The 27,002-nt window shown below is 27.3% G+C and overlaps 1 protein-coding gene across 1 annotated transcript in view; it reads left to right on the forward strand.

Annotated features, from left to right (window-relative positions):
* The first annotated feature begins 8,372 nt into the window (after positions 1-8,372).
* LOC130672513 (lachesin-like) overlaps positions 8,373-27,002 on the forward strand; it is a 31,168-nt gene continuing 12,538 nt past the window's right edge. Inside the window, exons 1-5 of the mRNA XM_057477155.1 lie at positions 8,373-9,724; positions 11,461-11,636; positions 16,642-16,852; positions 21,974-22,101; positions 23,910-24,078. Of these exons, the coding sequence (XP_057333138.1) occupies positions 9,685-9,724; positions 11,461-11,636; positions 16,642-16,852; positions 21,974-22,101; positions 23,910-24,078 (724 nt within the window). The 5' untranslated portion in view covers positions 8,373-9,684. The remainder of the gene's footprint in view (positions 9,725-11,460; positions 11,637-16,641; positions 16,853-21,973; positions 22,102-23,909; positions 24,079-27,002) is intronic.

Below are 27,002 nucleotides of genomic sequence, written 5' to 3' on the forward strand. Positions count from 1 at the left end.
TCGTGAAAAATCGATAACCGATAATATAATAAATATAACCCCGAGTCGAAAAACAAATTCGGATTTAAGTCTCAAAGATCTCAATGAGGTTTTTTGAGGATCAATTTAGAATTTTAAGATTGACAAAAGTATAGAAAGTTATCTTAGTTTAGTCCTCAGAGTAGAAGTTACGACCCTTTTTACCACTTTGAGGACTCCCGTATGAAAAAACAATATATGGTTAAAATATATAAAATCATATATGTTTGCAACAAAAAAATATATGATATATTATATTGTATGTTATAAAAAATCATATAGAGATTTTGGCCGATTTAATATAAAATTATATATAGTGGTAAATATATGTATTCCATATATGTAACTTATATGTTTTTTATATTAAGCTATATATACATTTACATTTACCTTATAATATATTGTATTGATATATTTCCTTTTATATTCAAAAAATATATAATTTTTATATGAAATGAAATATATGGTAGCATATAATTTATATTATATATGGCACCATATATTTTCTTTGTTATATTTAAGCATATATTTTATTCGGTGTATGTATATGTATATGGGTATATATATATTCTCACAAATTAACTAATTTTGAAAATTTTAACTGCAATTTAAAGAGTATATTAAAATTTAGATCTGATTTAATTGGAGTTGGTCATACGAATAAGAAACTTTTTTTTCCATACACAATATAAATATATGTTTTTATATATGATCAGACTATATTTTTCGTATATGATAGAAATATATATTTTTATGTATGATAAAAATATAGTTTTTGTATATGACAAGAATATATATTTTCATATATGATGAAAATATATTTTTTGTATATGATTGACATATATATATTATATATGCTAAACATATACGGACTCGTATATGATGAATATTATATTTTTTAATATAAAAAAAAATATATCAGAAAATATAGTTAAATTGGCCACATATAATTTCTGATATTTATCATATATTTTTACATATATTTTGACCATATATGTTATTTTCATACCGGCTAAACTGGAATAACATAATCTGGATTAGAGCCTCAAAATACTCAAAACATACAGGAATAATTTTATCGACATTTGAACCTCAAAAGTCTCATTCGACGTATTCTCTCCCCTCCCTTTTCTATCTAACATGGTAGCCACATTTCTGGAAAACCTGTAAATGTCAGGGAATTATAAATATACTAGAAAAGTCAGGGAAATGTCAGGGAATTTCGTCACAAAGATGGAAAAATTTTAACTTTCTTTCTTTTGACTGAAAAAATCCGACAAATTTAGTTTTCTGTCAAAACTGTTCAAAAAGTGACGCGGCGCGAATGCGGTTGTAAAACCATCTTGAAAAAAAATTAGTAGAAATTGATTCCAATAGCGAAAAAATGAAGCAGTTAGAATTATCAAGGCTGTTAGAAAAAAAAAGTCTTAGTAGAAACCAATCGCCAGGATCTTCAAGCTATTAACATCCATATTGACAAGTTAAAAAACTAAAAACATTAAATGTATACATAAGTAATGAACTAATTAGTTTCACTATATTTATTATTCGCGTACTTCATTAATACTTTATTAATATTCTATGAAATATTCTTATTTATGAAATTTATTCTAGTGAAAATGAAAAATTTATTTATATTTTATTATAGAGTAAGTTATATAAAAACATGGATTTCAAATAAAAAATAAAAAATTATTCATTTAATAAATAAAAAAAAAAACAATGAACATTGACAAATAATAAAAAAAAGTTTCACTTAACGACAATGATTAATTATTGATTAAACTGACTCATACTATTTTATTTTAAATTAAATAAATATTTCCAATGATTTAATATTACTACACATAGTCAGGGAATTTTTGAATGTTTGACTGGAATTCCTGGAAAAGTCACGGAATTTCAATCTCAAAAATCTGTGGCCACCATGATCTAAAATTTTTCAAAGTCCGAAGTATAACTTTTCATTCGTTGAGGATTTTGAGGTCTTAAATTATTCGCATTTAGACCTCATAGTTCTCATTGAGGATTTTGAGTACTAAAGTAGAGTTACTTTCTGGACGGCAAACAAAACATCAAAGGAATTGAGGCTTTTGAGGACTAAACTAGAATTTGCTTTTTGACTCGGGACAATTATATTAAAAAATTTGCGGAGTCAATCTAGAGTGAATGCGTAGCGGATGATTGTCTATTTATTTAACCCCCTTGGATTAAAATTAACTCCGGAGTTCATTTAAATATCAAAACCCCGAATCGGAGTGAATGCGGATTTAAATAAATTCCAGATCACTCTGAAAAAAACTCCGTATTTACTGCATATACGGAGTCATTTTTTTTTGACTCCGCAACTCCGAGTGACAGCGTAATTTTTAAATGAAATAAAATTCGTATTACTTCGAATTAACTCCCAATTTTTTTTACAGTTTAGTAACTGGTAATTTTCCCAGTCACGTCTGAAAAAAAATATTTAATTACTAAAGCCACTAGAAGTTTTATTTTTAGTAAAAACAATATTTAATTAAAACGATTTCCACAACACACACTATGAACATGACAAATAATTGACATATCTATCTGTCAGCGTTGACATATTGACACAATACATGCGATTTATTACAGCATATGTATAGTCAGTTTAATGAGAGTGGTTGTTCAAGAACGGTAATTAAACACATACGATTCCCATACTTCCACCATTAAATCTAATGATATTCCTTTATCAAGTCTACAGGCATTATAATTAGTAAGGTGTCACTCACTTTAATATTTACGATATCAAACAATTTCATTAGATATTTATAGCTTATCTAACAATAGCAATTAATATAAATTATTTTGAATCTCAAAAAAAAAAAAAAAAAAGCGGTAAAAGTTAAAACTAGAAATATTTCTCGTGTTTAAAAGTTTAAATTTTATAAAAAAAAAATAAAAAAGTCAACACTTTTTATCATTTTATGCTACGGCTGTGCAAAAGTATGACAGGAAAAAGTTTTAATTACTTTTTAAAAATATAAATACGATATTTTTGTGTCAATTTAAAATTTTTTTTCTTGTCAAACATCGATAACAAATGTACGTTATAGAAAATAATTTATGGTTTAATGGCTGGTTTAACCCTCCATCGGCAATCATATTTTTACTAACGACCCCAGTAAACGGGTTCTTTTATGTCCAGCCCTCATTTCTCGCGTTGTAACTGAATGAAAAATCTGAAAAAACTTTTTATTTTTTTAAGATTCTACAATATTTTCTGATGATTCATTATTATTTTTTTTTTTCACTGCAATTAGTTTTACTTTAGAGTGAAAACGAGAAAATATTCGTTTTTCATAAAAATATTTTCAATTCAAATTTTTTCAACTGGAAATTTTGTATTTTCTTTAAATTTCGATCACAAAAAAAAAAAACTATGACTAGAAATAATTTTTTTTTAAATTATTAGTGGTACGAATAATTTTCAAATCGAGTTTCACTCAAAAATTTTAATTCAAATTTTTGAATAATTCAAAGCATTTGAAAATTTTTACATTCGATTTTGATTCTGAAGTTTGGTTCGAATTTCAAATACAAAATTTTTTGAAAATAAGTTATGGGTACACGGAAAAAATGATACTAAAAATTTGAATAGTTTGAAGTTTATTTTTTACTTCAAATTAGTATATTTGTATACTAATATCAAACCAGGATCATTATATGTTACAAAATGGCTATTATTTATATTCAAATTTGATACACATAGAAGAGCAAAATTTTTGATTTCGTATATTAAAATTAATATGAAAAAGAATCGATAAATTGCTATCTACAGTTATTTATTACTATTCAAATAAACATAGAAAAATTTAAAAAATTTACCACTTATTCGATTTATGTATATAATAAATTAATTTATAATAACGAATAAATAACATTTTATATTAATTATTAGTCAATAGGATAGAAATTATAAAATAAGAGTTAAGAGTTTTCGGTATTTTTATGAGCAAAAAATCAGTATCTAGTATACTAATTTTTCATTTTATTATTTACCACTTTTTCGATTTATGTATATTGTAAATTAATTTATAATGATGAATAAATGATATTTGAAGCTAATAATTGATCAGAGATATCGAATTTATAAAATAAAAGTTTGTAACTTTTTCAATTTTTCGGCTGGAAAAATCAGTATCTAAGATAGCAATTGTTAATTTGACCAATGATTACTTTTTAATAGATGTATGCCATAAATTAATTAATTTTCACTAATAAGTCACGTATTTAAATACCTAAAAGTAATAATATTTACTTACTTTTTGAAATAATCGATAATAGTTTTTAGGAATCTACAAAAATTAGTAAACTACTTTGCATTAAGTACATAATAGTACTAATTATTGATAACAGACTCCACTTTTGACTATTATTTACTAATTTTTAATATTCTGTTTTTCCCGGGTAGTAAAGATTTTTTTAAATAATTCAAAAACTTATCAAATTTTTCGAAGTATTCAAAGATCCATAAAATCCAAAAAATTACTCGATATTTTTATATGATACGAAGTAGCCGAGGTCTAATAATTTTTGATTTTTTTTAAAATGATAAATTATAAAAAAAAAAAAATAATGCAAAAAATTGCACTTGTAGTTTTTTTAATTTTCTACACATGCATATTTTTTTTTTTTTTTAATTGATTTGTTCAAAAAAGAATAAAAAAATTTTTACCTGTCTTCTAACTTCATGATCATAAATTTTCGTATGATACTGAAGTAGCCGACGTCTAATAATTCTTCATTTTTTTTTTAAATGATATATTGTATAAAAAAAAAAAATTGCACTTATAGTTTTTTTAGTTTTCTACATATGCACATTTTTATTTCATTTTTTTTTTTGCAATTGATTAGTGAAAAAAAAATCCGAAAATTGTTAATTGTCTACTAAATTCCAGATTATATTTTTTTTTTTTATTTAAAATAAACAAAGAATTGAACTCCATGATCTCAACAAATTGGTTTTTTTTATAATTAATAGAACAATACTAAAATCATATCGCTGTAAATTTTAAATCCTCTTTCAGCTTATACGTCATCTTTATCACCCTCAAAAGTTTTATCATGCACTACCGGCTATTGTTCACATAATAGATAAAGCAATTTCCCTCAATTTATCTTGACGATACTCAATACTTTAATAAAAAGAGATTTCATTGAGTGACAAATGAAAAAAAATCCAAAAAAGAAAATCCATAAAAATTAAAATAATTTTCTAAGTACCAAAAATACTAACAATCCCGTAAAACTATTTTTTTTTTTTTTTTTTTTTAAGGGACATTTTCTAACTCTAAGTCGCCTGAGTTTCAAACTAAAACGGATTTAAGTAATCTACTCCCATTTAGTAACAATGACCCTTAAGCTCTAAAGTTTTTTCTATGGATAATCACAGGAGCTATACATTGCCACATTCAAAAGTTATTAATACAAGTGCCTCAAATGGTCCAGCTTGCAGATAGAAAATTTAAAAAAAACTAATATCATATTTTGATTTACGGACAATAAATCTTTTTTTACAGTAAAAAATATTGTGGGAAAATCAATACAATCTGTGGGTTGGGAATGGTCCATACAGTATTCGTCTGCTTTTTTCAACACTGACATTAGATAAATTCTATCGCAGAATGTAAGCTCGAATTTTAAAAAAATGTTGTAATTTTACGAGAAAATCAAACAATTTTCGAATGTCAATTTGAATTTCAACATTTACTAAGCAGACGTTACAAGTGTAATTTAAACACTTTTCTTGTATTGACATGATAAGTCAACATCATTTTTTATTAAAGACACATTAACATGTGAAAAATTCCGATTCTACTTGAAATTTTTCCATGAATTTTTTAGTAACGCTCGAGGGACAGCAACTTCAATCTTCTGTTAATGTAAAAATGAGAAAGAAAAATTTTCTTTATTCCTATCAATCAAAAATTTATAAACTATGTAGTAAAATGTGTTAATTTAACACAAAGAAATGTATGGAAAAAATTTGGTAAATTTTCCTGTCAATACTCAGACATTTTTTTAAGTTTCGTACTGTGACAGATCTAACCAGCATTGAAATATTTATCATGCATACAATAAACATCAGATACTGACTGAATGTCATCACAGTCCTAAACTTTTTGATAAATTTTGCTATGAAATTATGTCTGTGTAATATTTCCTGTCTGCATAAGAATTTTTCTCTTCACGGTAATTTTTCCTTTAAAAAAACATGGGATTTTTTTATATAAGCATGTAACAGAAATTTTTCCTACACCACTAATATACTATAGAAATTTTTCCCATGTTAGTATGATTAATGTTTCCTATCATCACAAAAACTGCTTCTATATTACATAGTAATTTTTTTTATGACACCGAAATTAATCCTATGCTAGCATAGTAATTTTTGCCATGCAAGCATAAAAGCGAAATTTTCCCGTTAAGCTTTCCTCAAGACATGGTAATTTTTTCCATGTAACTGCTCAGCAAAATTTTTTAGTCATCACTGTTATTTTCTCGATACAAAAATAGAAAAAATGACCATGTAGCATCAAGCTACTGCTTGACCAGCATAAAAACACTGACACGGTAATTTTTTCTACATGCAAACACAGTAAATTTTTCATGTTACTGCTCAGAAAAAATTTCTATGTCATCAGGCTTATTTTCTCGATATAAAAATAGGAAAACTGACTATTTGATGTAAAGCTACTGCTTGATCAGCATAAAAACCCTGACACGGTAATTTTTTCTACATGCAAACACAGTAATTTTTTCCATGTTACTGTTCAGAAAAAATTTTTAGCCATCACTGTTATTTTCTCTATATGAAAATAGGAAAATTGACCATGTAACGTCAAGCTACTCCTTGACCAGCGTAAAAAACTAGTCATAGTAATTTTTTCTACATGCAAACACTAAAACTTTTACCATGCAACCATTCAGAAAAAATTTCTATGCCATCATTATTATTCGCTCTATAGACACACAGGAAAAATGATTATGTCGCATCAAGTCACTGCTTGACCAGCGAAAAAATCTGTTAACACGGTAGTTTATTCTACTTGTAAGCACAGTAACTTTTACCATGCAATCATTCAGAAAAATTTTTTATATCATCTCTATCATTCGCTCAATAGACACACAGGAAAAATGATTATGTCGCATCAAGCCAGTGCTTGACCAGCAAAAAAATCTGTTACCATGGTAATTTTTTCTACCTGCAAGCACAGTAACTTTTACCATGCAATCATTAAAAAAAAATTTCTGTCATCGCTATTATTTTCTCGATATGAACACCGGAAAACTGACTATATCACCTAAAGCCACTCCTATATCAGCGTAAAAACCATTTGTTTATTAACACAAGAAAAATTACTATGTAAGACAAGATACTGGAATTATTCTTTGTGTATTTTAAGTATAAATTATTTCCATGTCACTTAAAAAAATCTCCTACGACCGCTTTAAACAACTACACAATATTTTAAACTTTGTAAGACACAAACAAAAAAAGTAAAATGTAGAAACTTAGCATTATCACTCATTTTTATTACTCCGACAATAAATCCTCAAGTTATTTAATATTTTTTACCGAAGATAATAACGCATACTTAAAAATTATTTTCACTCAACATGCAATCTATGTACATGGTACATAAAACATGGTAAGTAATATTGAACAAAATACACGAGCTAACTCGTAAATATATAATTTTTTCTTATTTTCGTGTTTCGCTCGGTCTTTTACTTTTATTGTTCTATCATCATTATCGTCATCATAACAACTATTGTTATTATTATTGTCGTTTCATTAACGTTGACTGTGGAATGTTGTCGTCCAATAAGAAAATTCGTCGGAAAAAATATTATTATCCACAATTGTATCCAATAAATTTAAAAAAAAAATTTATTTATCATTTCCTAAAAAATTTCAGTGTGAAAATAAAAAATTCTAGAATAAACTCATCAAGGCGAGTAATTATTTTCAGCAGGTTTAATAAATTTCTTAGATTTACAAAAGATCCAATACTGTACATAAAATAAAAGTAAAAAAAAAAACTACCCCTTGTCTTGTCGTTAAATTCCAGACATAAAAGCAGAAAGCAGAAAGCTGATAGATATCATGAAATAGACGTTTGCCTGCGTGTTAAATTTCTTCGGTCATGCGCGTACAGTATCGTCTCTCTTTCATCATCCCTTGCTCCTCACCCTTATCAACCCTACCTACCTACCCTACATTCGTTTGATAAATTCCCCCACTTCTTTGGGTGAGCCTCCACAAAGGAGGGGTTGAATCGGCTCATCGCAACTTGTGCTCCAGTCTCGCCCGAGCGCTCGAACTTGCAATTAACATTGGCAATTATCCAACATCCCCTTTTATCTTCCTCTCTCAATAATAACAGTTTTAAGACCCAATATTTTATCTCAATACACTTCAGATATTTACTTTACAAAAATAATTTAAATTTACCGCGAAAATTTAAAAATTCAAATTTTCATTCTTCTTGAATCAAATAATTAATTAAATTAACACCCAAGTGTTTCGTAAAAATATATTACTATGGAGTTTGTTAACATAAATAACGTGATTGGACATTTATTGAGTTAACATAGACAAGTTTTCGGCGTACAGAAGTGTGTGTATGAAGTGGTAAATTCATCAGTGAGTTTATGAATGTGTAATTTAACATCTGAATTCATCAACGTACTCGCAATTAAATGATTCATTAAATATGTATATTTATATATATATATATTTATTAATGATAATTAATAAATAATTAAACCTCATTTAATTTAAATAAAAAAATAGTGGGATTATTGTCGCTCTCATTATTTTTTCTGTCAGTGATAAAACAACACGTATGGTCAGACAAACGTTCCGTGTTTGCGAGAACTAGCCAACAAGCCATATATATATGTGTGTGTGTGTAGATGTATATATAGTAGAGTATACAATACGATACGTAACACTAGACTACAATAGAAGGGGTAGTTGTTGTAGGAGTTGATGGATATTAAAGTGCGTGTCGCAATAAAAAATGTCAAAAACTGACGGCTCATTTAAGTTTTATCTCAACTACTGATAAGCGGGAATTAATTTTATTACTCTATGGTTCTTTTGATAAAAGTTTATAATAACAATGGATTTTATTAATGGTAATTTTTTTAAATATTAAGTTTGCTGTTATATGTGATGATGATGATGATGATGATGATGATAATGATGATTACGGAGATTATTGATAATGAAATTAAAAAAATTTATTAAATAATCATACGGCTTTATTAGATAAATTTCTTGTCTTTGAGTTTACGGTCTTGATCGTTTAATTTGTGGGCTTAAATTCGCTTGAGATTATTTTAGGGAATGAAGTTTATTCGAGAAATGAGGATAAGGTGGAGGGTGGCGGTACTAAGTCGTCTCGAGGGTACGTCGATTTGAGGCCACAAAACGTTGGAGGAATTTGGAGGAAATAATAAGAAAAAAAAGAAAAAAAAAGGGAAGAAAAATAAAGAGTGGAGACTGGAAACTGGAGAGGAAAAAAACACTAACGCAAGATAGAACGAGTGGCGTATAGGAGAGTGAGGTATAGGAGTTGGGGTAAAAAAGAACATAAACTGAAGAGGAATGCCAGCGAGGAAAAAATGAAAAGTGTGCTTTTGACTCTTGGTCTACTCTTCGTCAGTAAGTTACATTGTTCTTTGTTAATCCAATAAATTTATATACTTTTTTTTATGAGTTTTATATAAAAATATAAATTGTAAAGTTTAGTCGGTAAATATATAGGGTAAAAAAAATAGTAATGTTATAAATTAATGTGAGGAAGAAAAAAAAATAGGGCAGAGGTAGAATTTTTTGACGCGGGAAAAATTTAAATTAATTTATTTTTAAAAGATGGGATGAGATAATTAATTTTTTAAATGAGGACTATTGAGAAATAAAATAAGTTGTGAATCGCAAAATTATTTTATGTCACTGGAAAATAATTTTTTTGACAGAAGGAAATTTAAAATTATTTTTAAAAAGAAAAAGAACAAGAAATTTTTGAGAAAATTTGAATTTCTTCGATTACTCGAAAAAAATATATATCCGGGCAAATCTAGAATATGTCGCATATATGCAACATATATATAAATGTCTCATATGTGCAGATATATCCGGATATATATTTTTTTCGTATACGAAAATGGTTTTGAGTGAAACCTTCAAATTTTTCCACTGAAAATGTATGAGATTGAAAATTTTCAATGGCACAATTTCTTGTAGAGAAAATACAGTTTCTGAAAGGAATTTTTTTGTGTATACTTTTATCACACTTACAATGGAAACTTTATTTTGTACTTTTTCATTAATTAAAATAAAGCATTGAATGTCCAAAAATGGAGCAGTCGCCACAAATGGCACTTCTACCCTTGGCCTAATAATATTTTTTGCACTTCAGAAAAAAAGCAAAATTTTCATGAACGAAAAAAATTTTTTCTTGAACTACACAGAGAAATTGTTCTGGTTTTTAACTGCTATGACGTCATAGTAAAGCCGAACCGTATTGGCCGACGAATATTGGAATAAACACATGAAAAAATTACTATGGTCACAGTAAAATTCACAAGGATTAGGGTAGAGGTAAATAAATTTTGTCCTTGGTCTTTTAAAAATTATTTTATTAAAATTTTTCAAGTGTCCAAAACTGGTCCTACAGTGGCCAAAAACGGTACCTCTACCCTATGTCCCGAATTATTGTACACGGAGAAAAATATGTTTCAGACATCTACGAATTTCTATTATGCTGTCGACGAAACTTGAAACAGGAAGTGGATTATGCTACACTACAAAAAATATTAGACACTTAAGACTTATTGGTAAATTGTAATAAATATCATTAGTCTATATTAGGAATTATAGTAGAAAATAAAAAATTTTAAGAGGCTCATAATAATAATTATAGTGCAGCATAATAATTTTTCGACAACTCAATTCCCTGTTTAAAGTTCGCTCGACAGCATAATAAAAATTAGCATAATAATTTTCCCATGTGTTTATTTCATTTTCCGTCAGATGGCCAACGTGGTCCGGTTTTACTATGACGTCATAGCATTTCAAACAACAATAATTTCTCCGTGTAACAAAATTTAAGTTTTTCTTCTCCATCGCAAAAAATTTTACTGGGCAAAGAAAATTTTTTAAGCCCAAATTTTTTTTTTCCGTGTACAAAAAAAAAGAATTTCAACACGAAAAAAATTTATGTTCGTCTCAAGAAAATTTTCGCATTTTAAATGGGAGACAAAAATTATCTTGGAGCAAAAAAAATTTTAGTCTGCAATTCATAATGCGATAGATCTCTTGCACCACAAATTTTTTTTTTTTATGAAAGAGCTTTCAGTTTAAAATATCTATTAACTTATATTTTTATTTTTCCAAAGCTCCCGGAAGGTGCATCGATAATAATCATGCTGATGACAACAGAGATCTTGAGCTCGATCTTGATCCTCTTGATCGTGGACCGTACTTTGATGTGGCAGCGTCTCATAATGTCACTGCACTTGTCGGAAAATCAGCGATACTCAGGTGTCGCGTGAGAAACTTAGGGGATCGCACAGTGAGTTTATTAAATTTTTCATCCCTCTAATTTATTCTCGTAAATTTTTTTTTTTATTTTTCCTCAACATTTTACGTGAAATATGAATTTTATTAAAAGACTAGATTAAATAATTTGAAATTGATCATCTGCCAGTACTTAATATTATATATACTGAATAATATATATATATATATTTATAAAGTAAAGTTTGTACTGCGCTTTTAATGAACCAGTGGATAATTATGGTTTTCATAAAATATCAAAGTTTCATATTGCAAAGTAACAAGAAACTTCTTTACGATAAAATATTGTTGTAATAATTAAAATAATTATTAATTATATTAATTATACCAATTTAATAAAATAGTCTATATAATTTTAATGAAATAAAATAAAATAATAAAGGCTTGAAATAAAATTTGATTTATATCACTTTTAATACATTTCATTTTTATTGTCCGTGGGGTAATAAAGTTAAGATTTTAAATTCAAATTGAAATTACTTTTTTTTTATTATTTTTTTTTTTAATTACCGTCTATTATTTTTCTTTTATTTAATGCAATAAAAAGAAATGTTGAAATTTGTGGAACAATAAATTATTCTTTTAGAATTTTTCTACTTCAAGGATTTAAGAGAATTATTATTCAATATAATTGTGGAAAGTTTAACTAGAATTCCGAGATTAAATCAAAAGTTATAATGATTTATGACGGTTTTGTTTTTTTATAACTTTTTTTTTGTTTTTTATTGAGGACAGCAAAAAATAGTGGGACGATCAATTCGTCGAATCGACGATTTCCCTTGAAATTTAGATTGCGAACCGGGCAAACGACAAAGTTATATATTACCAATAGTTTAGTGTATTGATCTTCTAGTTTCTTATTTTAGTCTTTGAATTTTTGTTACCCCGTTCTTATTTTATTTTATTTTTAGACATTTTTATTTTACTGTTTTTTATTTTTTTTTTTTTAACGGGATGTGAACTGCAAACTTCAGTCTTTAGGTTAAATATAAATGTAGGAAGTTGTGCATACATAAGTTACTTGCTCGGAAAATTTTATGAAATTATAAACAAAATATATAAAGCTGTCGAATTAAAATAGCATTAACCTTTTATTTAATGTATAATAAAAAAATATCGCAGCACTAAATTTTGTATTTTTAATAAAACTTTGTATTTATAAGTAAGTTATATTTATATATGCACTTCTGAAATTACAAGGATTTTTTTAAATATTCAGTATATTGTAGAGATCAACTTATGAGATTAAATTTGTCTGACGAAAGTGTAAATTATATGGAAATTTTAATTATAACGATCGAAGGAAATTTGAATTTTTTTAAATTTAGTAAAAACGTCAGCTTAAAAATATAGAGCGCGGGCAAAACGGTCATCCGAAAATTTTAAACAATTTTTTTTTAATTTTTATGATACTGAAGTTGGCCGACGTCTAGTTTGGGAATTTTTTCAAAACGAAAAATTATAAAAAAAAAATATTTGAAAAATTGCACTTACAGATTTTTTAATTTTCTACATGTGCATTTTTTTAGTTTTTTTTTTTTTGTAATTTATTTGGTAAAAAAAAATCCGAAAATTGTTAACTTATGGCTTAATTTAATTTTTTCAAAATTTTGGGTGACCCAAATTTTTTTTTTAAATTAAAAAAAAATTTTTGTTTTCAAAATAATTCTCAGGAATTTTAGTATTTGAATTAATTATTAAATGGCCACCGAAAAAATTCATGGTGTCTTTTTAAATAAATCAAAATTTTTAAAATATGAATTTTCAATTTTTTTTTCTGTCTTTATTTACTCGTATTGAAAATCATTTTTTTCGTTTGGTTTAAATACATACACTGTAAAAAATTTGCGGAGTGAATGCGGAGCAAATGAGTTTTTAATTATTCACTCCGCTCGGAGTAAAATTCACTCCAAAGGAAAGTTTTCGCGGCGTTGAAGAAAATCGCAGTAAAAACTCACGTATTACATTACTGAACAGCTGATACGCACACACACGCACATACTCGACGCACACACACGCGAACTCGGACACACACACTGTTTAACAGTTAAATATGAATTCATTTAAATGTTAAAACTCCGCACCGGAGTGAAATAAAATCCGCGTCACTCCGAAATCACTCCGCTAAAAAAAACTCCCAATTCACTCCACATGTGGAATGATTTTTTTTTTAAACTTCGGAACTTAGAGTGGTGGAGTGAATGTAGAGTAAAAATAAATTTGGATTCACTCCCGATTTTTTACAGTGTACAATTTTTTTTCCTATAAAAAAAAAATTATTTTTCACTTTTTTGGGGGTGGTCCGGTTTTCCCGCTCATTCTTTATATCTTAAATAATAATAATAATAATTTATTGTTGATTAAAAATAATTTTGTACATTCAGTAATTTTTTGTTAATCAGAGGCAATACACTAATTAGTACAATATTACTTACTGAAGCAAGTTGGGCCCATTCCAAGAACTTAAAAAAAAGACAAATAAATTTGTAAAGTTAATTTTGACATATCGTAGCTTAAGTTTCAACACCGCGGAAGTCAAAATTGTGCACGTGTAATTCTCTATCCATGCAATAACTCAAAATTTTGACTTCCGTGGTATTATAACTTCAGCGAAGATATTTATGTGTTTATTCAGGGATAATGTATTATTCAGTGCATCATGCGGAATAACTTGGACCAACTGAAATTTTTTAGTTATTTTTGTCTTGTTCAACTATAAAACACTTTTTATTTATCGACCGAAGTTACAAGTAATTAAGGTCCTGTTAATAAATCAATCAATCAATTAATTGATAATTAATTAACATGATGATTAAATAATTAATTTTCTTTTCTAATGTTTGTAACTGGTCCAACTTAATTTGCTAATTATTATTAGCATCAAACAGCGACCCTGTTTTCATTGATTCAATAATTTTTTTTCCTATCGTAGTTTTTTTTAGAACTCGTCAAACCTGACAATGGAATTGATTGGTTTTATTATTAACTAGAAAAATCTTTAGGTTGCTGATCTTGATACACAGAAAAAATGATTTTTTGGCCCAAAAAATTTTCTAATGCCCCAAGAAATTATTTTTATTATCACCTGTGTAAAAAAATTCCTAAAAAGTTCGACCTGTGAAATTTCTAAACTTGAGACAGAGTAGAACTTTTGTGATTTTGATAGTAAAAAAAAAAAAAAAGTTTGAGTATAAAATGAAGGATTTCAAAATGTATTTTTACTACATTGTACCCTCGTTCCGAAAAAGTTCTCGTTCTAAACCAATAACGGAAGCAACAAAATTTTTATAAAAAGTTCCAAATTTGAGGCTTTTGAATCTTTCTAAACCAGGTTAGAATATATTTTGAGAAACGGGTTTTACAAACATTTTTTTTTTACTCAAATTTCGCTCATATAAACCCGTGTAAAAAAAATTCGTTTCAAAAAGATTCAAAAAAGTTCCGCATGCGGAACTTCAAAATACGAGACAGATTAGAACTTCGAATGGAACTTTTTTGGAATGTTAGTAATTTTTATGGTAAAAAAAGTTTTTATGATTAAATTTAGAGTCAAAAAGGGCGTTTTTGGAACTTTTTTGGAATTTTATATAGACATCCCAAAAAAGTTTCAGTTAAAAAATCACTACTTTTGAATTTTTTATAGATAAAAAAAAAAGATCCATAAACAATTCCAAAAAAGTTCCACGAATGTCCTTTTTTGACTCTAAATTTGCTCATAAAAACTTTTTTTTTACCATAAAAATTACTAACGTTCCAAAAAAGTTCCATTCGAAGTTCTAATCCGTCTCATGTTTAGAAGTTCTGCACCCGGAATTTTTTTGGAATCTTTTGGAACGAATTTTCTTTACATGGGAAATTCTAGAAAAATTTTTTTTTTACCATCAAAATTACAAATTCAAAAAAAGTTCCACTCAAAGTTATAATCCGTCTCCAGTTTCGAAGTTCCACATGTCGAACTTTTTTTATCTTTTTGGAACGAATTTTTTTTACCCCGGGAATTGAAAAAAAAATTTTCTTCGGGTGAGATAAAATGTATCGTGCCAAGAAATTTTTTGTTTCAATTCATAAAAAAAAAATTACCTCCGCCAACAATTATTTTTTTTCTGCACCCCCTCCTACAAAAAAAATTCTCCTTAAAAATTATATTTTTTAATAATAATAACATAATGCATAATATATTCATAATAAAATATGAAATTCTCGCAAGTATGACTTCATATTTATTTAATGAAAAAAAAAAAAAAAAAAAAAAAAACAACTTTATTAATCAATTCATATTCCAGAAAAGAGTAATAAAAATTCATAGTGTTCGCTACTTAAAATTTACAGCATGTGGTATAATTTAAAAATAAAAATGTTGATACAGCAACAAACTTTATAATTATATTCATGTACTTGTCAGTATTGAATGCAGTATTTATAAATGAAATGTTTCATATACATATATACATATATTCATTCATGTCTACGCATATACATCTGCCCATAAAATATATTTTTTAACAATAAAATTTTAAAATTTCATGTCACGAAAAACAACAGCAATATTTTTTTAACATTACGTAAAATGTATAGACAAAATAATTGGATTGCACTGTTTTGCTTCACGTGTTGGCAGAACGTGACTAATGGTTTGTCTTTATCCAATTTCATTTAAATTACGGCACTCGTTACATTTCGGGATTATTTTACACAGCACATGTTATAAATTTAAACAACAAATCCTCCTATTATTTTTTGTCATTACTATTATTATTATAAGTCATTAAAACAGCAAAAATATATATATAAAAAAAAAAAAAAAAAAAAAATATAAATGAACGAGCTTTAAATGACTAAAGAAAAGTTTACATTTCGTGGCTTTGAAAAGAGTTAACTAACTGATGTAACAAAAAAGTTAAACCAAAGAAAAAACTTCTGAGCGTAATAGGGAGGAAAAAAAACAGAATAAAAAAAAAAGTTAAATGGTCGTACGTTCGATTACTCTTGTACTATTTCAGGTATCCTGGGTTCGGCACAGGGATATTCACCTTCTCACAGTAGGAACTGACACCTACACATCCGACCAAAGATTCGTAGCCTCACATTTTCCTCGTACTGAAGACTGGACACTTGAGGTCAAATACCCCCAGCTCCGTGATTCCGGAACTTATGAGTGCCAAGTATCGACAACTCCACCCATTGGATATTCAATGCATTTGTCAGTTGTCGGTACGTATTATTATTATTTTTATTATTATTCCCTCTTATGTTATTTTTGCTTTATTACGCTTTTTTATAAATCAATTACTTTTTTTTTTATTTTAAATTACTCGGTAATAATAACATTCATTTTTACGCCCCTATAACTATAATTTAAAACAACTGGTATTTAGTTTTAATATACTCGGTACTCTAGAGTAAATCAATATCTTTATTTTGGTTCATTACACTAATTAACTGAATTAATTAGTTGCTTCATTATTATTCATTTATAAATAATTAAATATATATATAAATGTATAGGGAAAGAAAAGTAGAATTAACATCCGATGAAATATAAATAATAATTTAATTAAAATAAATTTATATAATATTTTAAAAAATGTTTAACTCTTTAAATTGCATTATATCGATATTATAATTGATATATGACCTAATTATTAGACTAAAAAATTTGCGGTGAACGCGGAGGCAATTAAGAGTAAATGTGGAGCGGATGACTGTTTATTTATTTACTCCCCTCGGAGCGAAATTTGCTCCGAAGAGGAGTTTATTTTAATAGAAAAACTCCGAATCGGAGTTAATGCGGATTCAAATAAAATCCGTAATAACTCCAAATTTACTCCTGATTTTTTACAGTGTTATCAAATTTTTTCCTATACTATAGGAACTACGACCATAAATTATGGGAACAGTTTCTACACAGTAAAAAATATTTTGTTAAAATCAACACAATCTGTATGTTAGAAACGGTCCACACAATATTTGTGTTATTTTTCAACACAGACTGTTTGTGTTGAATTTAAACACAAAATTTGTGTTAAAATTTCAACACACAATTCGAGTAATATGAGAAGTAACTTCAACACTTTTTAAATGTTAATGGCGACACAAAAAAAATGTTAACTTTTACATTTTGTTTTTGTACCGTGAATTATTTTTAGGTTATCAAAAGTGTCAACAATTATTATTTAACATTTAACTATTTTGTGATAGTAAACATGATCCTAAAGTTAGCAGACAGTTAACAATTTTTCAATTTTTTTATCAACAAATCAATTACGAAAAAAAAATAAAAAATAAAAATGTGCGCACGCAGAAAAGTAAAAAAGCCTCAGATGCAATTTTTTAAATATTTTTTTTTTTTTTAAACTTTACGAATCATGAACTTTGTCAACTTAATTTTTTTATGTCTAATTGAAAATAAATAAAATCAATGTCACAAAAATAATAACTAATCAAGCAAAACTGATGCTTAATGGCGCTTCCCACGTGAATAGAAGAAAGACATTTTTTTAACACAATTCAGCTGTCGCTTCAACACTTTTTTGTGTTGATTTTAAAGTAACACTTAATAAATGTTGATAATATCGATTTTTGTACTAAGTAACACTTTTAAAGTGTTGAATAGTAGATCGATTAAAAATTTTTAAGTAACACAGAGAATTGTGTTGATTTGACACAAAATAATCAACACAAAAAATTTAACACGGACCGTTTTTAACACAGATACGCAATATTTTTTACTGTGTATAATTATACGAAAACTTTCCATAATTATAGAAACAGTTTCTATAATTATGAGAATGCTACTCATAATATTATAGGAATGGTTCCTATAATTATAGGAATATTTCCCATAATTTATAGGAATGGTTTCTATACTATTATAGGAATTATTCCCATAATATTATGGGAACCATCCCCATAATAGGGTGAATTAATCACACGTGGTATCTAACCACAGCCACCACGAGTCCTATCTCTCTCGGGCCAAACACTGCTCCCATCTCAGGAAATAAAAAGACTCTGGTCACAGTGGGCTTGGAAAGGCCCCCCGGGGTACCAGACTCCCAGCTCTGGTCAACATGCTCGCGTAGGATTAGTGGCAGGGTGCAAGTTCTTCCCATACCCTATGTAAAGGGTTTCCTCCACTTGTTTCTTTCCGGTTCCCAACAAGCAATTGTCCGCTTGTTCATCCCCTGATAGATTTTTTGCTTTCCCGAGCAAGTCACACTAATTATTCAACTCAAGTCACAGTAAAATAGCGCTCGGGGACCCATAATTGTATGGGAACAACTCCCATAATGTATAGGAAAAGTTCCTATAATTTTCTTTCCGTGTGCGATCATTTTTTGAATTTAACATCGATTCGCGCCAATTTGATTTTGATTTTTTTTAAATAAACGAATCGGTCATGTCACGTAATACGACTTGCATTTTGTTTACAATTTCGAGTATTTCTACATTTAATATTCAGGCAGAAAATTTTCTGACGTCAATTGACAATAAATTGTCAGTCTTTTTCATGGTCTGACTGAACATAAAATTTACGGTCAGTTCGCATCACAACTAATTACAAATCTTTAAAATGAACTTGTAATTATTATTAAATTAATAGGGAAAAGTTTCCTCGCGTAAAAAAAATGTTGGAAAATTATTTTCATTATTTTATTCAAGTGGCGTTTCAGTTGAACATTAGTTTTTTTACAACTTTTTTTTCGCTTCACAATCTGAAACCGTAAAAAAAAAACCCTTCATATGCCAACACAACTGAATATTTTATAAAAATTGGTCAAGGCAATGATATATTTTTTTTTTCGATCACTCAAATGCAAGTTGCGGATAAAAGTGAAAATTTCATAGAATCTCAATATAAAAAATATCAGATCGTGAATAAAATTTTACCCATTCATAGAATTTTTCTCTGCCATCAATTACTAAATTTTATTTAATTATTATTATACTTTTTATTGTTATAAATATATATATATGTTATTGTTATTTAAATTTATAATATTTTTCACAACACATTGTCATCGTTATTTATTTTAAAATTCATATAAAGAATAGAAGCAATTTTATTTCATGAATATCACAAATTTCGTCTGCGCAGAATTTACACATCAACTCGCGTATTTAACTGTCGCGTGTGACGATGGCATTCAACACTGCTTGGAACCACGTATTTACAGGAAACTGCACCTGACACGATAGCTAAAAAATGCTGTTATTCACGTCAAAAAATATTTTAAAAGTATTCCGCCATGCGGCAAATAAATTTTTAAACAATTTTCCAATTCTAAACTTTTTACAATCCATATATTGATATAATAGTAATATATAGTAACAGTGACATACATTTTTTCCTTTTAGAACCTTTACAATATAGTGGAGCCCGCGGCAAAATGAGACTCTCTACTTTAGACAAAAAAATTTTTTTTTTTTGTTTAAAAATCCCGAGTTACGAATTGTAGAAAAATATGAGACGAATTGGCCGGCGGGAAAAATGCGGCCGATTTAAAATTGTCAATAAAAATTTTTTAATCCGAATATTTATTTTGAAAACTATTTTATAAAAAAATGCATGTGAGGTAAAATGGGTCGTTGTTTGAATTTAATGATCGAATGCAGAATCAATTGTGAGAGATATTTTATTTTATTTTCTAAACTGTGGCCTTTAATTTAAATTTTTTCGGTCATCAATTAAATGATACGTTGTAAATAATTTGGGCGTGAACGCGTGTTAAATCTGGAGTGAATGCGGAGCGGTTGATTTTGTATTTATTTAATCCCCTTGAAGTAAAAATTAACCTGAGGACAGTTTAACATTTAAACTCCGGATTGTAGTCAATGTGGATTTAAATAAAATCCGGATTCATTTCAAAATGACTCCGTATTTACTCCGTTCGCGGAGAATTTTTTTTTCAAACTCCGAAACTCTGAGTGACTGAGTTAACTAGAATTTTAATAAAATTCATAGTCACTAATTTTAATTACAGTTTTCACCCGTAAAAAAAAATTTTTTTTTATTAAAAACTGATCAACTTGCCCCGTCATATTTTACAAACTGTGACAGGGTGGCCACGAACCGGGAAAACCGGGAATTAGAAGGGAATTTAATGCAACCGAGAAATATCATGGAAATGTCAGGGAATTTCAAAAGGTATCCGGGAATTAAATTGTAACAGTTCAAAATTTAAAAATTTTAAATTATACACTAGTTACAAAATTAAGGGATATTAAAAAAATTTCAAATTTTAAAGTGATTTTCAACAGGTTGTAACTCGAAGGAAAATGGTCAAATGACAAAAACAAAAAAAGCAAATTGTAGCTTCAAGTGTCTAGTTTTCTGATCTGGTCTTTAAAATTTTTTATTATGTGCGGTTCCCGAGTAATCCTAAGAAAACTATCAAAAAAGAAATTTACCAAATTTTTGCTCGCCTTAAAAACGGTCTTCGAGCTTCAATAAATTTTTTTCGAAAATTATCATTGATTTTTTATTGCTTCGGAATCGTGCATAATAAAAAAATTTAAAGACCCAAATCAGAAAACTAGACACTTGAAGCTACAGTTTGACTTTTTGTTTTTATTGTACGACCATTTTCCTTCGAGTTACAAACTGTTGAAAATTACTAAAAAATTTGAAATTTTTTGAATATCCCTTAATTTTTGTAACCAGTGTATTTTGAATTTATTTAAATCATAAAATTTCTTATTAAATATTTTAACTTATACATTTTTACCATCGAATAATCAAAAGTAGGCAATATTCATTTATTTTATTCGCATTTTTTCTGGTTTCTCTTATGATTTAATTGTCAAATTTAATTATTAAAAATGAAAATATAATAAAAACTTTGAATATCTAAATGATACGAATAAAATTTCTAAATCAGGGAAAAATGTGAAAAACTTTACTGGAAAACCGGGAAATATCAGGGAATTTTGAAATCATTTCTTTGTGGCCACCCTGTGTAATTAAAAATTAAAACAAAAAATGTTTAAAAGCTGATCAACTTTCCCCGCCCGGGCTTACAAACTGTAATTAAAAATAGAAAAAAAATTATAAAAGCTGGTCAACTTGCCCTGTCCTATTTTACAAATTGTAATTAAAAATTAAACAAAAAAAATTTTAAAAGCTGATTAACTTGTAATTAAAAATAAAAAAAAAAGAACTATTTTAAATGGTGTCATTTTGCTCCGAATTCCTCTATATAAATAAATATAAATATATAATTAAATTTGTATGCTATAATTAATAATCACCAAGATTAAAATAATAATAAAATATAAATGAATTTATCGATTTAAACTAGAATGTTGTGCATGTTTTAATGAAATCTACAGAACCCGTGACGACAGTAATTGGCGAACCGGAAATGTACATAAACCGAGGTAGCACTATGAACTTAACGTGCGTAGTCGAGTTCAGCCCAGAACCACCTCCAGCGATATATTGGACTCACAATGAGGAGGTGAGTTACCAACTGAAAACCTCATTTTTCATTATTCAAATAATAATAATAATAATAATTACTATTATTATTACTTTAAATGTATTAACTTTGATCCATTAACACGCAACCTACTAAGAATTCATAAAGTTATTACAAGTTACTTTTTAATTGCCATTACGTCAAAAATAACTCTTCACGTCATAAAATTTATATAATTCCGCGTGATGCTTCTGTGTATTATTTAAAATTTAAACATTTAATTTACTGCAGTATTTTACTTTGGGCGCTCGAAAAAAAAACTATTTTTTATGAATTTTAAATGAGATTATGAATAAAGATATTGATGTAGAATTTAATAAAAACACTTTTTAAAAAATTTTATTACATATTTTATAAACTCACAACATACAAAAACATCATTTGAATACAATGCCTCGATTAGTAAGTGGGTTTGCGCTGGTGTTGAAATTTTAAAAGTGGACAATTTGAAACAGAACAATTTTGAGTTTTTAGATGCAATATATCAGTAGTAACCGACCGAACTAGGCGGCAAAAAAAAATTTCGTTATTTTTGCATGTGCGTTAAAAATCCTAAAAATTCGAAAAATTTTCTGTTTCAAATTGTCCATTTTTGAAATTTGAACACCAAGCGCAGACCTACATACTAATCGAGGCGTATTCGAATGATGTTTTTGTATGTTAAAAGTGTATAAAATATATAAAAATTTTTTTTTAATGTATTTCAATAGTGTGTTTATTAAACCTAACAAACCTTACATATATATCTTTATTCATAATGTCATTAAAAATTCATAACAAATACCTTTTTTGCGCACATTCAAAGTAGGATACTGCCGTAAGGAAGGAAAGGGGTCAGATACAAAAAAATAAACTTTTAAAATTGATGTTGAAAAATATAACCCGGAATCTGAGTGTCGATGTAGGGAATTCTAACATTCCAAGCAATAAATTTTATGATACGTCATAACTCATAAATTTTTATAATTAAGGAGGGAAAAGGGTCAGAGATACAAAAAAAAAAGCAAATTTTTGTGATTTTTTTTTACAGAGTACCTTCGTTTTTAAAATTCTCAAAATTTGTGACATTATTAAGCATCATTCCAAGAATATTCTGCTAAATTTTCATTAAAAAATATTGAAAAATAAGCCAGTGGTAGTGGGGAGAGACGAGTCACTAAAAAAAAATCTCCATGCCGCGGGCAGGATAACTCATGACTGCCTCATCTGAACTCAAAAAACCAAAAAGATTTCTTTAGCACATAAATTTATCTTGGATTTGAACGAAGGAATAAACAAAATATTCATTTTTGAATTTTTGGTAAAGGTGCAATCAAAAAACTCTGATTTTTCCCAAAATTTCTTCCTTTTGTTCAATGAAAAAAAAAATCCTTCGTTCAAATCTAAGATAAACTTATGTACTAACGAAATCTTTTTAGTTTTTTTATTTCAGATGAGACAGTCATGAGTTATCCTGCCCGCGGCATAGAGACTTTTTTTTTAGTGACTCGTCTCTCCCCACTACCACTGGCTCATTTTTCCATATTTTTTCATAAAAATTTAGCAGAATATTCTTGAGATGATGCTTAATAATGTCACAAATTTTCAAAATTTTCATAAAGAAACTAAAAAAAAATATCCTCTTTTTTTTATATCTCAGACCCCATTCTCCCCGGAATATTAAAACTCCCTATATCGACACCCCGGTTCCGGGTTATAATTTCCACCCCTAATTTTAAAAGTATATTTTTTTCCGTGTGCCTTAACTTTAACACAAACTTTTTTTTCATGTTTATATCAACCAACAGGAGATTAATTACGACAGCCCGCGAGGTGGAGTTTCTGTAATCACGGAAAAGGGTGAGATTACTACTTCTTATCTTTTAGTCCAACGTGCGCAACCGGCAGACAGTGGAAGTTACACTTGTCATCCCAGTAATGCCAACGATAAAACTGTTACCGTTCACATTCTCAATGGTAAATATTTATCTTTTTTACTTTATTTATCTATTTAAAGTGGTTGGAATAAAAAAAGGGGTGCTGAGTAAATAGATTTAAGTTGCCAAACACGTTTCGCTAAAATAAAATATAACATTGTTTTATTTTTATTTATTTATTTAGGAAATTTCATCTCGCTGTTAATAAATCAAACATTTTTTTATTTATTGTTCTAACAAATCATTTTTATTTCCGGTGACTATTAATAATAATTATAATTTTAAATCTTAAGGTAACTGACGACTTTTTTTTGAAATTTTAAATGAACGTTTTATTTAAATTCCCAGCTTACGATAATTAAAAAAAAAAAAATATATATATACATATAATTGATGATTTTAAGTATTCAGGATTAATATATATTTATATTTAAATGTCATATACTTGTGACCTCAATCCGTACTCGATAAAATAAAATAAAAATATTTAAATGATTTCGCGCTAATATTTGGTACAGAGGATTATTAATTATTTATGAATTACAAATATCTCTTATATTTTAATAATAAAAATTTCAATACAATGAAAAAAAAAAGGAAATTTTAAACCGTGTAAATTTATTATTTTACAAGCGTACATACAAAATTTACATTTAATTTAAATTGACAACGCCAATGAGTTTTATCAACAATCGGATTTATTTATTTACTAAAATCAGATCGCTAAATTTTCAGACGCAAAAAAAAAAATCTGAATGTTAATCTTTATTTATTGGTAAAAAAGTCAATATCAAATTACGCGATAAATTTTTTTAGTTTGATATAAAATTTAAAATCGGATTATTTGTAATAAAATTTACTGTGCTAGTAAATAAATTTGAAACAGCATATTCACTTGTCAAAGCTCAGTTCAACAGAGCTATTATTACGTTTATTGATATTATTTAATAAAAAAAAAAAACGTATATAAAATATCTCAATAAAATAGTTTTAATAAAAATTTACTGTATGTACGGTAATAAAAGTTTTTTGCAATTATATGATTTATTTTATGTGATATTTACCTATAAAAGTATGTGATTTTTTACATATGTGAGGTAAAAAAATTTCGGGATAAATGTGGATTCAAATCGGAGTATTTGTGTAGGCAGAAAAATTGACGTCAATTGACGAATGAAAAATTTACCATTTTTTAAATTTAATGCCGATTTCGCGCCAATTTTATTTTGCCCAGAAAAATATTTTATTAAAAATTGACCCAAAAATTTTTGACGTCATTTTACGTTTAAAGGAAGTGAAGAAAAAGTTTTTACGAGTTTTTTGAAATAAAGAAATCGGTCGTTATGTTGAGTGATACGACTTGCAGTTTACTTACAATTTGATTACTAACCCTAGCAGATCCGAATTACGGTAAATTACCGTAGTTTACCGTAAATTACGGTAAAATTGCGGCAATTCCCCGTAAAATTTGCGGATATACTGCGGTATTTTACCGCACTTTACCGTAATTTACGGTATTCAGAAGAATTACCATACAAATGCGATATTTTACCGTAAATTAAGGTTCATTACGGTAAATTGCTATAATTTGCGGTAATCTATCTAACTTACGGTAGCTTGCCGTACATTACCGCAATTTACGGCAAATTTACGGTGAAATTGCGGCAATTCACCGTAAAATTTGCGGATATAATGCGGTATTTTACCGTAAATTACGGTTCTTTGCGGCAAATTGCTGTAATTTTCGGTAATCTATCGTAACTTACGGTGGCTTGCCGTAAATTACCGCATTTTACGGCTAATTTTCGGTAAATTACGGTAAAATACGGTAATTTACCGTAATTTGCATCTATTAGGGTGTACATTTAATATTATCCAGGATATTGTTTTATTACAAAATTTACCAAAAAACTTTTACCCGCATGAAAATACTATATGATAAATATATTTGGAACAATATATAATCAATATGGGACTATATAAGTGGCCAAAAACGATATATAATTTCTTATATATAATATAGTAAGCTTTAATATAATTAATTATATACGTAAGTTTATAAGTTAGTACATGTATTATATATATTTATAATCATATATGTAAACTTATAAGTTAGCACATATATGTATTACATATATTGATAATTATATATGTAAATTTGTAAGCTAGCACACATATATATATATATATATATATATATATTCTAAACACAATGTTTGAATCTTATAACGGAGAGAGCAAGACAGAAAAGAATAGATTTTATTTATTCTTACATATATGGGGAAACTTATATGGTTCTATATATAAAAAAATATACAAAAATTTATAAAGTTAAATACATGGTACATATATCGTACCATATAGCGATGAATTATATATGTATTCTTATTTGTTTCCATATATAAATAAAATTTATTTTTGAATATATTAAAATTATAAGTTTTCAAATATATAAATAATATATTGAAGTTATACGGAAATATATGAAATCATATAAGAGAAAACATATATAGAAATATAATAAAATCGGCCAAAATCTGTATATAGTTCTATGTAAGATTTCATGTATTGTCACATATATATTTATATCTGTAACATATATTTTTTAATATATGTTTACCATATATGGTATTTTCATGCAGGTGACGTCATTTCGCATCTAATTGGAGGTGAAAAAAAATTTTTTACGAATTTTCAAAAATAAACAAATCGGTCGTTATGTTGAGTGATTTATGTTGCAGTTTACTTACAATTACGATTACTTGAACATTTACTGTTCTCCAGAACATTGTTTTATAAAACATTGATCGAAAAATTGACCAAATAATTTTTGACGTCAATTGACGAGCGATTATCAGTCAATTTCTCGTGATCTGACTGAACATAAAAAATAAAAATGTCACTAATCCGGAGTGAATGAGAATTAAGCGGACGATTTTTTATTTATTTATTTTTTTCGGAATA

This window comes from Microplitis mediator, chromosome 7 (genome assembly GCF_029852145.1).
Source record: "Microplitis mediator isolate UGA2020A chromosome 7, iyMicMedi2.1, whole genome shotgun sequence".
Taxonomy (NCBI): domain Eukaryota; kingdom Metazoa; phylum Arthropoda; class Insecta; order Hymenoptera; family Braconidae; genus Microplitis; species Microplitis mediator.